At 45.7% G+C, this 11395-nt stretch overlaps 1 protein-coding gene across 1 annotated transcript in view; it reads right to left on the reverse strand.

The window, feature by feature from the left end:
- The window catches only part of LOC141779829 (CUB and sushi domain-containing protein 3-like), a 269514-nt gene that overhangs the window by 30007 nt on the left and 228112 nt on the right, over positions 1-11395 (reverse strand). Inside the window, exons 58-59 of the mRNA XM_074654862.1 lie at positions 10906-11088; positions 5489-5662 (exon numbers count right to left, since the gene is read on the reverse strand). Of these exons, the coding sequence (XP_074510963.1) occupies positions 5489-5662; positions 10906-11088 (357 nt within the window). The remainder of the gene's footprint in view (positions 1-5488; positions 5663-10905; positions 11089-11395) is intronic.

Genomic DNA, 11395 nt, shown 5'->3' on the forward strand with positions numbered 1-11395 from the left:
AGTGATTGTCTTTCTATATGATTTGGAAAGTCTTCATGGACTGAATTATTCAAATTGCATTGACATTATGCTTGTTGCACAGATTCCTTTGGCCTGTTTCTGATTGCATGTGGGCAGATGAACTGACATCTTTGTCTCAACATTGTGTTTGTTTCCAACAATCCCCCTTTCTGTTGAGCGGTTACAGTAGGTATGTGAATATTCATCCTGGCAGCTAAGCGGGAGTGGGGGGGAGGTCATGGCACTCAATTTTGGATCAAAACAATTAGCAAGTGAAATATTAATTTCTCTGACAGGGCCTTGAGGTTAACACAACTAGAGCCATCTGCTGCCGCTGAGCCTCTGGTATGATATCGCCTTTATAATGGGACTCTCGCCGCAGCCTCGGCAGACGAAGCCCGTCGGATTATCGCTGCCGCTCCTTCAATTTATTGCTTATAGACATCCAATCAAATGGACTGGAATAATTTGGGCTGAGTGGGTTTGATGGGGAGAGCAGTCAGCCATTTTACTGTCTGCCGATGTATCTCTCTATCCATCTTTTCTGTATATATACACACACATCAGTCCACCAGAAGTGCACTGATCAGTAGAAGTGGCTTGTTAGCTGTAGGAGGTTCAGAGATGCTCACAGCGTGTGAGAGAACAGAGGCGAGGACGAGAGTCGCAGCGTTCAGTCACGCAGCCGGAGCGCTGTGGGATCAAGCCAATCAGACCTGACATGTGCTGCTGCGTGGAGGTCTGGAGACAGAGATAAGTTCTCGCTTGCTCTCTTCCTAGAAGTCAGGAACCAACAGGGGCTTCCCACAGCCGATCCCTGACATAATAGACATCTAGTAGAAAAAGCAGATTAGAATCCAGGCCGTGCAGGAACGGCTGAATAAAGCCATTACTGCAAATACTGTTATCTCACAAACAAATCCTCGTATTCAGAGACAGAAAAGATGTTTGCCTATACTGCAGGTCCCATCTGAAAACCATGCATCGTGAGTTTCACCCCCCCCCGCCAACAACCAATAGTTTGTTTGATATGTCAACAAATAAAGATGCAAATATCTGCCTGGATCTGGAAACCTCCTCACTTCTCAAACGACGCCACGTAAGACTCTGATGGATTCAGATGGCATTCCTTTTAGAGGGTTGACAATACGGGCCAAACAGGTGACATGCACATCAGTCATAAGCTTCAAGCTGCAGGGAAATAATGTGCTGTTTTATGGATGTATAAGAGAAATGGCTGCGGGCCAAACCAAGCTCAGCATATTTAATGTGCCTGTGTGTGTATGTGTGTGTGTGTGCGTGTGTGTGTGTGTGTGTGTGTGTGTGTGTGTGTGTGTGTGTGTGTTGGTGTATGAGAGAGAGAACCTAGTCAAACTTTTCCCCACGCTCTCTCTCTCTCTCTCTCTCGCTCTCTCTCTCTCTCACAGCTTCTCCCCTTCCTTGATGAATTATCAATGCTTTGAAGTAATCAGTATGCAGAGGCCAGATTCAAAGTTGGGATCACAGACTCATCCCTGCAGACACATGAGCTAGCATTCTCAGACACAGAGTTTTTGCCGCTTGCTCTCTGATTCCCATGTGTTGTGATAGGGAACATGAATATGCATCTTAATCCTGTCTGGCTGCAAGTGCTTACAGAAGTGCAGATGTGATGAAATGCACAGATGGATTTGCTCTGCAGATGCATGGTGTCTCCTGCAGTACTGCTGAGCTGGATTTCAAGTGAAAGTGCTGAGTATGAATTGCAATCATATTTCTAGAAACTACAGCTGTGCAAGCCGACTATATGTCTAATAAACAGCAAGACTGTGGCTTTGGAATGATTATGCACCAAACTAAATCTAATAAAGTGATCAGGTCACATCAGCAGCAGGTGTGTGTGTTGTTTCCTCCGACTCAGCTCATCATTCTGTTAGTAAATTGGGAAATATCCTCCGTCTACAAGACGATGTAATGTATTGACTAATGCTTGGGGTTTATCTTTATAGTTGCATCTAATGCACAGATACAAAAGCAATTACTGGCCTGTGTGCAGCTGCAGATGTTCCATGACGAATGCATATGTTTATAAAGTAATGCAGACTATGTACAGTAATGGTCAGTCCTGTGACTTCACCGTGAGCATCGCCACTAATTTAGGATTTACCTCTTAAGAATGACTTCAGGATGTACAGTATAGCGCCTAGCACCTGAGAACACTGCAGATAGTGCTGCACTGACATTTTAATGCATAGATAATAGCCTTTTTTCCACACCAAATATGATCAGCACTTTCTCCCCGTTGTCCCCATTTTCCACACTAATTTATTTGCCTTAGTAAACCTCCGTCATTTATCACAGACCTGCCTCCACTTCAGGAACGGCAGCAGGAGGCTAGCTATAACAACATGTTTAGGAGAAGCCGGTTATCGATCACACTGAATTATATTTATAGTACACGGCTCTCAATTTGTGTCAATTTTACACGAGCACTGGAACCTGCACTCTAGGTTGGAAGTAATGGAGCTATTAAATGTAATTACTACATCAAAAACAATCCTCTGCAGAGACACTCAACAGTAACGTTGCACCGTGCAACATAAAGGTTACTCGTTCACACACTGGAGCTGCAAGAGGTTGACTGGGGGGGTGACGATGTGGAAAAATGATTGTAGTGTGTTGAGGGGTGACGCTCATCATAATTGTGGTCGACAGCAAGTAGACATGGAACATTTACCAAGTGGAACGTTATCCATTTTATGTCCAGATGACACTTTTTTACCCATCATAACAACAGATATACCAGTGCACCTCAATAAAACAGGCAGTTGGTCACTTAGTAGTGCTAAAGCACATATATCTGGTCGTAACAGACAAATGTGATCCTTTACAGTTAAGCAGGATATAAATCAGACAGCAGTGTGCACATTGACTTACAAGAATTGCAATAAAGGACTGCAGTGTGGCCGTTTAGAGGAGCAAACGGCTGCACGAGGTACCGTGCTTCCAGTTGCACAGTCACAAACACCAGCAGTCTGTCAGCTGGCTCTCGGATGTTAAATACCCAGAAGGGACGGCGTTCGCCTGACTGAATATGGCCACAAGCACCAAATTCTGTCATTAGCATCAATTACAAAAGAACACAGAAGTGAATGTAGTTCTTTTTAAACAGGCTCGGGGGGTCTCAGGCTGCTTTTTTTGGTCTCGATCCAACATGTTTTACTAAAATACAAACCATCTTATTCTCTCCAATTCATAAAGTCTCACCTAACGTCAGCAATCAACACAGTGTACTTACTGTCTGCACCATTAATGCATCTCATAGCAGAGATCCCCTGCAGGCTGCAATAATCAATTAATATGATGCAAACTGCAGCACATCAGCAGTCAGAAGGATAAAGCCCGGGACACAGCAGGAACGTCAGCAGGAACGTCAGCAGGAACGTCAGCAGGAACGTCAGCAGGAACGTCAGCAGGAACGTCAGCCGCGCGCGGCGGCTGCGTGCGGCGGCTGCGTGCGGCGGCTGCGTTACCTGTTGTTTTTTATTTCGGCGTCCGTGTTAACAGGTTAGAGCAGCCACACTGCCCGTGTGAGACGCACGTCTCAGCTGCGTCTCTTCTAGAGATTCGAGGTCTCGCCTATTTCTGACGCGAGCCGCGCTGTTCACAGCACTAACTGTATATCAACATCATATCAGCTACATTACTACAGTTGACATGTCTATCTGTAGAATATGTTACGGAGATGAAAAAGAAGTAAAGACTTATTTTTAAATCAACACTTCTTGCTTTCCTGCTTTCATTTAAAAATAAAAGCCTTCAAGCATTTTTTCTGTGGACAGAATTCCTTTATTTGTTAACACAATGCTTTTATTCTGAAATATGTGCCGGACAGTGTTGTAGAACATGCAGTGGCTTGCAGAGCTCCATGAATGAATATAGTACGGGGTTTTAATTGTGGTTTATTACTATTGTTTACAAATTACCACATGTTTCTTAACCTTTCTCCGTCTAAAATAAATATAAATGATACTTATAATGAAATGAAATGGCCATTATGAAACGTAAACTCTATGTAGAAATAAAAGGCTGACAGCAGCTGCAGCAGCAGAAACGCAGCAGAAACGCAGCAGAAACGCAGCTGGTGTGAACACCCGACACGTGAATCACGCAGCCACCACGCGCTCCTGACGTTCCCTGTGTGTTCTGGGTGTAAGGACTGCCTGCTTCCTCCAGTGGAGATATTTTTAGTGCAGCACAGCTGTCAGAAAACACATCAGCACATCTTTCAGCACTTTGAGTGTTACGCATGAATATCTTTTTTTTAGTGTCATTTGTTTTTATTCCACTTAGCCTCGACTAACATTCAGAGGGAAACAAACACATGTGAGGACTTCGCCCTTCTTGATATTTAATGTCTGTCTGACTGATATCATCTTACAGACTTGTTCTGATGACACAGAGATGCTCTTGAGCAGCCGTGCGTCCCGAGGGTTATTATTATTACGCCTGCAGATGATTGATGGTCTTAATGTAGTAAAGAGCATCAGACACCCCACTTGTGGTTCCACTCAGATCATCATCATCTTCATCAGCAGCGTTGTAGCTTTGACTCTCGGGCTGGAGGTCAACTCACTTCTCATTTAATCAAAATGTAAATTGGAGGTTCCACTTCAAGTAGGAGTGATGAAATATTCATTTACGTTTATGAACAGGTAGCGTACAATGTCCTTCTCATGGTTTGCACTTTTCAGTATTTGATTTTTGAAAGAGGAAAGGCATCGTGTTGTTGCCGTGTCTTTAGGATTAACAACCTTAACGTTGCAACACTAATAATCCCAGCTCTGCATCTCTGCAACACTGTCTCATTATATTTCCATCTCGGCCCTGGTGTTAAGTTCCATGACTTATTCATGACTTTCATTAATTTCATTAAGTTGAGATAACCTCTAAAGGGGCGAGCAACGGGTTTCATACTAATGGACTGAATGGATGAGACAAGTTGTGAAATAGCATGCAGGTATATACAGTATATATATATACATAGAGCATATACAGTATATCCCTGTTCAAAGACGTCTTAGAGAAGTGACCTGTTATTTCACCCAGATACATGTGTTCAGTGTCAGGACTGACTGGCTGATCATTCCTCTCAGTGCACAGTGGGAACTCTGGTAACTTCACAGCCTGCTTCATGAGGCCAGGTCTTTTATTTCCACTTCCAAATGATTAAATTCAATATGAATTCATGATCAATAGATGAGTAACAGGGAACGCAACAGGATGCCAGATTTTAATTATGAGTCTAACATTTCACATGCTTGATAATGTTTGAAAAGGGGCATCAAGAGAAAAGATCCAATTTAGCCCACTGTGCAACTAACCGTGTTTCAGACAGCGACAGAAATGTCACCGAGACCGTTTCAGTCTAAACACGAGGAGACTTCCTCCAGAGATCTCTGTAATTATCATCATAATTATCAAGAAGGTACAAAAAACGGTGACTCACGCAAGCACTGAGGCAGGTCTCCGCTCCACGTCCCGTTCCCTGTGCAGGTGAGCACGGCGGGGAAGGACAGCTCGTAGCCAGGTAGACAGCTGTAGCTCACGCTGGTGCCCCACTCCAGCACCGAGCCCTCCAGCACGCCGTTGGGTAAGGGTGGAGGGGTCGGGCACGTCACCACTGTGGAGAGAGAGAGGGCACAGTCAGAGCAGAGGGAGGGCACAGACAGAGTAGAGGAAGGGCACTTACAGAGTAGAGGGAGGGCAAAGTCATAGTAGAGGGAGGGCACAGTCAGAGTAGAGGGAGGGCAAAGTCATAGTAGAGGGAGGGCACAGTCAGAGTAGAGGGAGGGCAAAGTCATAGTAGAGGGAGGGCACAGACAGAGTAGAGGGAGGGCAAAGTCATAGTAGAGGGAGGGCACAGACAGAGTAGAGGAAGGGCACATACAGAGTAGAGGGAGGGCAAAGTCATAGTAGAGGGAGGGCACAGTCAGAGTAGAGGGAGGGCACACCAGAGCAGAGGGAGGGCACAGTCAGAGTAGAGGGAGGGCAAAGTCATAGTAGAGGGAGGGCACAGTCAGAGTAGAGGGAGGGCACACCAGAGCAGAGGGAGGGCACAGTCAGAGTAGAGGGAGGGCACACCAGAGCAGAGGGAGGGCACAGTCAGAGTAGAGGGAGGGCAAAGTCATAGTAGAGGGAGGGCACAGTCAGAGTAGAGGGAGGGCACACCAGAGCAGAGGGAGGGCACAGTCAGAGTAGACGGAGGGCACAGTCAGAGTAGAGGGAGGGCATAGACAGAGTAGAGGGAGGGCCAACACCAACACCAACACCAACACCAACACCAACACGAACACTAAACACTAACACCAACACCAACATTAACACCAACACTAACACCAACACCAACATTAACACCAACACCAACACCAACACCAACACCAACACCAACACCAACACTAACACCAACACCAACACCAACACCAACACCAACACTAACACCAACACCAACACTAACACCAACACTAACACCAACACCAACACCAACACTAACACTAACACCAACACCAACATTAACACCAACACTAAACACCAACACCAACACCAACACCAACACCAACACCAACACCAACACCAACACCAACACTAACACCAACACCATGGCTCTGAAGTTAGGCTGCAGTGTTTCGGCAGAACAACAACAGACATTTCCACTCATCAGATACGTGAAGTCAGAGTGATGGACATCTCCATCATTCATTAGAAGGACAAAGACTTAGCTAAGGCGGGTTGGACCAGCTGCCACCTGGGGCACATATGTGAGGTTACCTAACCTACCTGAGATTACCTAACCAAGCCAACCTTCATGACTTGAACTTTAACTTTATTACATTGGTCACATATACAGGAAGTAAAACATGATGTTTGACCTCTGCATTTAACCATCCTAAGCATTTAGGAGCAGTGAGCTGCTGCTGCAGCACCCGGGGATCAACTCTGGGATCAACTCGGGGTTCAGCGTCTCGCTCAAGGACACTTTGACATGTGGAGAGTAGGAGCCGGGGATCAAACCCACGTGTAACCGGGCTCAGCTCTAGCGCTGTGGTAGACACTGAGTGGTACAGACCTGAGTAGTACAGACCTGGGTATCGATATGGCTATCTACTTCAGGTATCAAATGGACCAGCGTATCAGGCTCTAGGTTTGTCTCAGGAGAAGGGAATATGAAGCCGAAGAGATGAGTAGCGAGAGTGAAGATGACACGTAGATCAAGATAAGTATTTACACACAGTTACTAAACTAAAACACCATCACCGATGACCAGAATAAAACTAAATTATTTGTTTTTATCAAATTAAAATAGATTAAAACTATGATTACTATAATTTGGATGCAACTTCTCAATATTTAATATAAAAAACTGCTTGTTTTCATGCACACTAGATCCAGCTGCTTTTATTTTATTTACTAAATGTTTAGGTCAGGTTTTACACTGTAACACGGTTAACATCTAGAGTTTCTTATGATAGAGTTAATATCATGTAGGCAGATGATGGACACCTTTCCTACTTAGTAAACTTTTTCTTTTTTGTCACAACAACTTACAGTAAATGTGGAGCGAGGCTCTGTGGGATATTCAGCTGTTCTCTCCAAGGTGGAACCGTCTTTTGTTCTCGGCTGGCAGCGGATCCAAAAAGATTTCCATATGGACGCGTTGCAGCAGTATAAAGTATACAGTATATACGTGCTTTAGATGTACTGTATGCTATATTTGGAAAGATATTTAGGCCATGATGAATAGTGAATAAAAGTTAAAGGCAATCTGTTTGTTCATGTTTTCTCTGGTGAAGTCATTTTTCTTTCTCAAGTTCTGAAGGAGAAACTTGTTTCTCTTTGATGTTAATGAATCAGTAAAGAGTGACTTCCTGTTGCTCTGGAGCCTTTAAAGACACCTCTAACATGTCCAGCTGCAGCTGGATGCTGGAAAGTAGGAAGTTGGTTTCGGTGTGTGTGGGTGTGTGTGTGTGTGTGTGTGTGTGTGTTTGTGTGTGTGTGTGTGTGTGTGTGTGTGTGTGTGTGTGTGTGTGTAAGACAGAAAGAGAGGGAGAGGAGAAGACAGATGGAGGGAGCACACGTGTGCTAGTAGGTAAATGATGCTGATTAGCAGAGTAGGCCTACTAATCCCATCCAGTAAGCAGTGCATCAGGAATGACTAAATGAAGAAGTAAAGAATGAAAGAGGCGCTGGGTGGCAGGCAGGACCGAACGGGAAGCGGAGAGTGTCCCCATTTTCATAAGTAGTTCTAAGCAGCATTAGTGCCTCTTAGCTGAACACGCCAAACCTGGGATTCAAACTGAATCCTTGCCGGGCGAGGCTTAGGATGTGTCATCGCCGGCAGTGTGTGTGTATGCGCACCACACACACACACGAGCGGCGTGGCCATCGCTGACGCACACACATTCTGTTTAAAATTATGCACAGAGTCGGCACACGTAAAAAACCTCTTTGTCTCTTTCAGGCTCAAATTCCCTCCCTCCCCATTCCCTTCTCTCTCTCTCTCTCTTTCTTCACCCCTCCCTCTCTGGAATATGGACTCCCTGCGGCACATCATCCACGTCTATGACAAAGTGACAGATGCCCGGCATCTTGACAACTTCACATAGCTTACCCTGCCCAAACCGCTGCACCTTCAACTTAAACCCAATCATGCAAAAGGAAAAGGAAACCCATCTCATTGTTTTCAGTTCCAGATGCATGAAGAGAAAATAGAAATGTTCTCAGTCCTTCTGTAAGACCTCTCGCTGCGTAGGCTGTCAGCGAGAGAGAGATGATAAAAAAGCTGCGATTACCAGCGAGCTGTTCTATTGCTCGTCCTAGATAGTCTTAGAAAGAGACCAGAGCAGAGGAAGTGAGCAACGTCGAGGAGGAAAAGTGAAGCATAAAACATCTGTACTGCTTTGTAATACCTCATCCACGCTGAGGAATCACAAAAATGAATATAGAACACACACTTAGTAATCAAACTCCTCCCTTTCTTTTATTCATCTGCCCCAGGAGAGAAATAAGTAGTACTGGAGGAGTGAGAGGAGGCAGGAGGGACCCTGTGGCTCTCTGACTAATGCATACAGGTCAGTTTGATCTGACAGCACTCAGGCAAACCTGAAGGTGTGTAAGCATCTGTGCCCATGCATGCATGAGAGAGACACTTGTGTAATTGAATGCCCCCATGTGAGTGTGTGCATGCACGGTGTGAGTGTGATGAGGCTGGCTAAGCTCCAGGGTTCTGCTCCTCCCCACACTCCCCCCATGGAGCGGAGCGGCATCGGGGCTGAGTGCCTGAGCTGTTGCTGGAGCTGTCAAGGATTAGAGCTCGGAGGTTAGGAGCTTCACACACTCTTATACACACATGCGTGCACATATACACCCATGCTCTCTCTCTCTCTCTCTCTCTCTCTCTCCGTTTAAACTGCCTTGGGTAACAGCTGTGCGACCCTCGATTCATCAGCCTCAACATACCACAGAAACACGGAGCGTTAATAATGAAACGCGCCCATGAAATATTACAAATCAGTGTCAGTTTGGATGTTGTAAACTTGTAGGCGAGGTCCTCCGGGAGCCTGAGGAGGGCACCAAGTGTGGGGCTTAAAACCACAGCTCCCTGTGAGTCCAGCTCAGGAAGGTGATGACACAGACTACATCTGGTCAACAACTATATCTCTATATACAGAAACATCTAGAAACAACCACAGCCATTACATCACCAGAATACAGATGTTTTAATCCCTGATGCTCCCTCCTCTCAATCAATGAGTCGGTTTGGTTCTCTGCTTCCTGTGACGTGTCTACATCTTCCTCCCACCTGTTGTCATGTCCGTCTCACACTCTGATTCTCTCACAGTTCATCTTGTCCTTTCCCATTTCTCAAGAGGCAAACACAAACGCCAGCTTGCTTCTCTGTAACGGATACGGCAGCCTGGGAACGGTTCCTAAGCAACAATAAGCCACCGTTTGCCTCGTGGGCTCTTCCCTCTTCCTGCTGTACTTCTCAACCGTTTGCTGCACAACTTAATCTGCCCTGCAATAGCAACTTTTTGGGTGTCGATGGCAGCCCTTCTAATCCGCGCCTCCGCTGGAGCGTCATAAATCACAGAGTGATGTAGTGCTGATGGGCGTACAGCAACTAAGTCCTCTTAGTGGGTTTTCTAACTTTGATGTTAATCAAGCCCACAGAGAGCACACAAACTTCTGCAGAGAGGAAGCCAATGATTAACTGTTGGAGTGCAATTAGAAGGATCCTCGCTGTGATGAAGAGGACTTGTTAGCCATCCATCATCAGGTGTCAGAGGAACTTTTAGCCTTGGCTCTGTGCCACCACAGGTGCACCTCTACGGTAGATGCAGGTGTGGGTGAGATCACTGTGTCCCAGATCAAGTGCTCTGGAAATGTTTTATACATGACTTTTTTTGTGAAAGCCAGCTGAGCGACGCCGTGTTGCATCTGGGGACTCGTTAAAATATACTACTACTTCTGGAACGGAGTGATGCACCACACAGGATCTAGAAAAACACATTCACAACTGCTCTCAGTGGTTATGAGGATGTGTTTATATACTGTGTGAATATATGCACCTGCATATGCATTTGGTAGGGTGTGTGTGTGTGTGTGTGTGTGTGTAGACATTGTTGGTACTTGTGTTATCAGCCCACTGAGGTGAACAATATGACACTATCTGACCACATAGGAAGTCCCGTGTCACCTTGCTTGCTCATCTCATTAGATCTCAGGGTGTAAGCATATACTTTATATCGTACGTGACAGCGTGCTAGCGTGCCAAGGTTGTTACGGCACGGTCTGATGGTTATCAAGGTTGACTGTCTGCCGCAGCACGTGCACGATGCAGTGTGTGCATTTGCGGGTGGTGCTTACCTTGGCATGCTGGCATGGTGCCACTCCAGGTGCCGTTGTTGGTGCAGGTCCTCGAGACAGCGTTGTCCCCTCCGATCATCATGTAGCCCAGCTGACACGAGAACGTCACGTTGTGGCTCACCGTGATGTCTTCACCAAACCTGAGTCCGTTTGCTGGGATGCCGGGGTCGCCACAGGTGATCACTGTCAGACAGAAGGAACTCGTTGAGTAAGGATTCAAACATACTGAACTGCAACATGAAATATACTCCGTGGTGGATGAAGTACCTGAAAGCCACACTGGAGTAAAAGTACAGATATCTAACCAGAAAATGACTTCAGTAGAAGTTAAACAATCATCTGTTAGAATATTACAGTGTCTGATATTATCTGTATATTAAAGGGACTGTTTGTAAGAATCCTAAATGTCTTGTTAACAGCTTCACCTGTTTCCGTTAAGTCAACTAAAGTCAGCGTCCTGTTGCTGGCGCTTGTGCTCGCTCTACATAGA

This window comes from Sebastes fasciatus, chromosome 12 (genome assembly GCF_043250625.1).
Source record: "Sebastes fasciatus isolate fSebFas1 chromosome 12, fSebFas1.pri, whole genome shotgun sequence".
In the NCBI taxonomy this organism is placed as follows: domain Eukaryota; kingdom Metazoa; phylum Chordata; class Actinopteri; order Perciformes; family Sebastidae; genus Sebastes; species Sebastes fasciatus.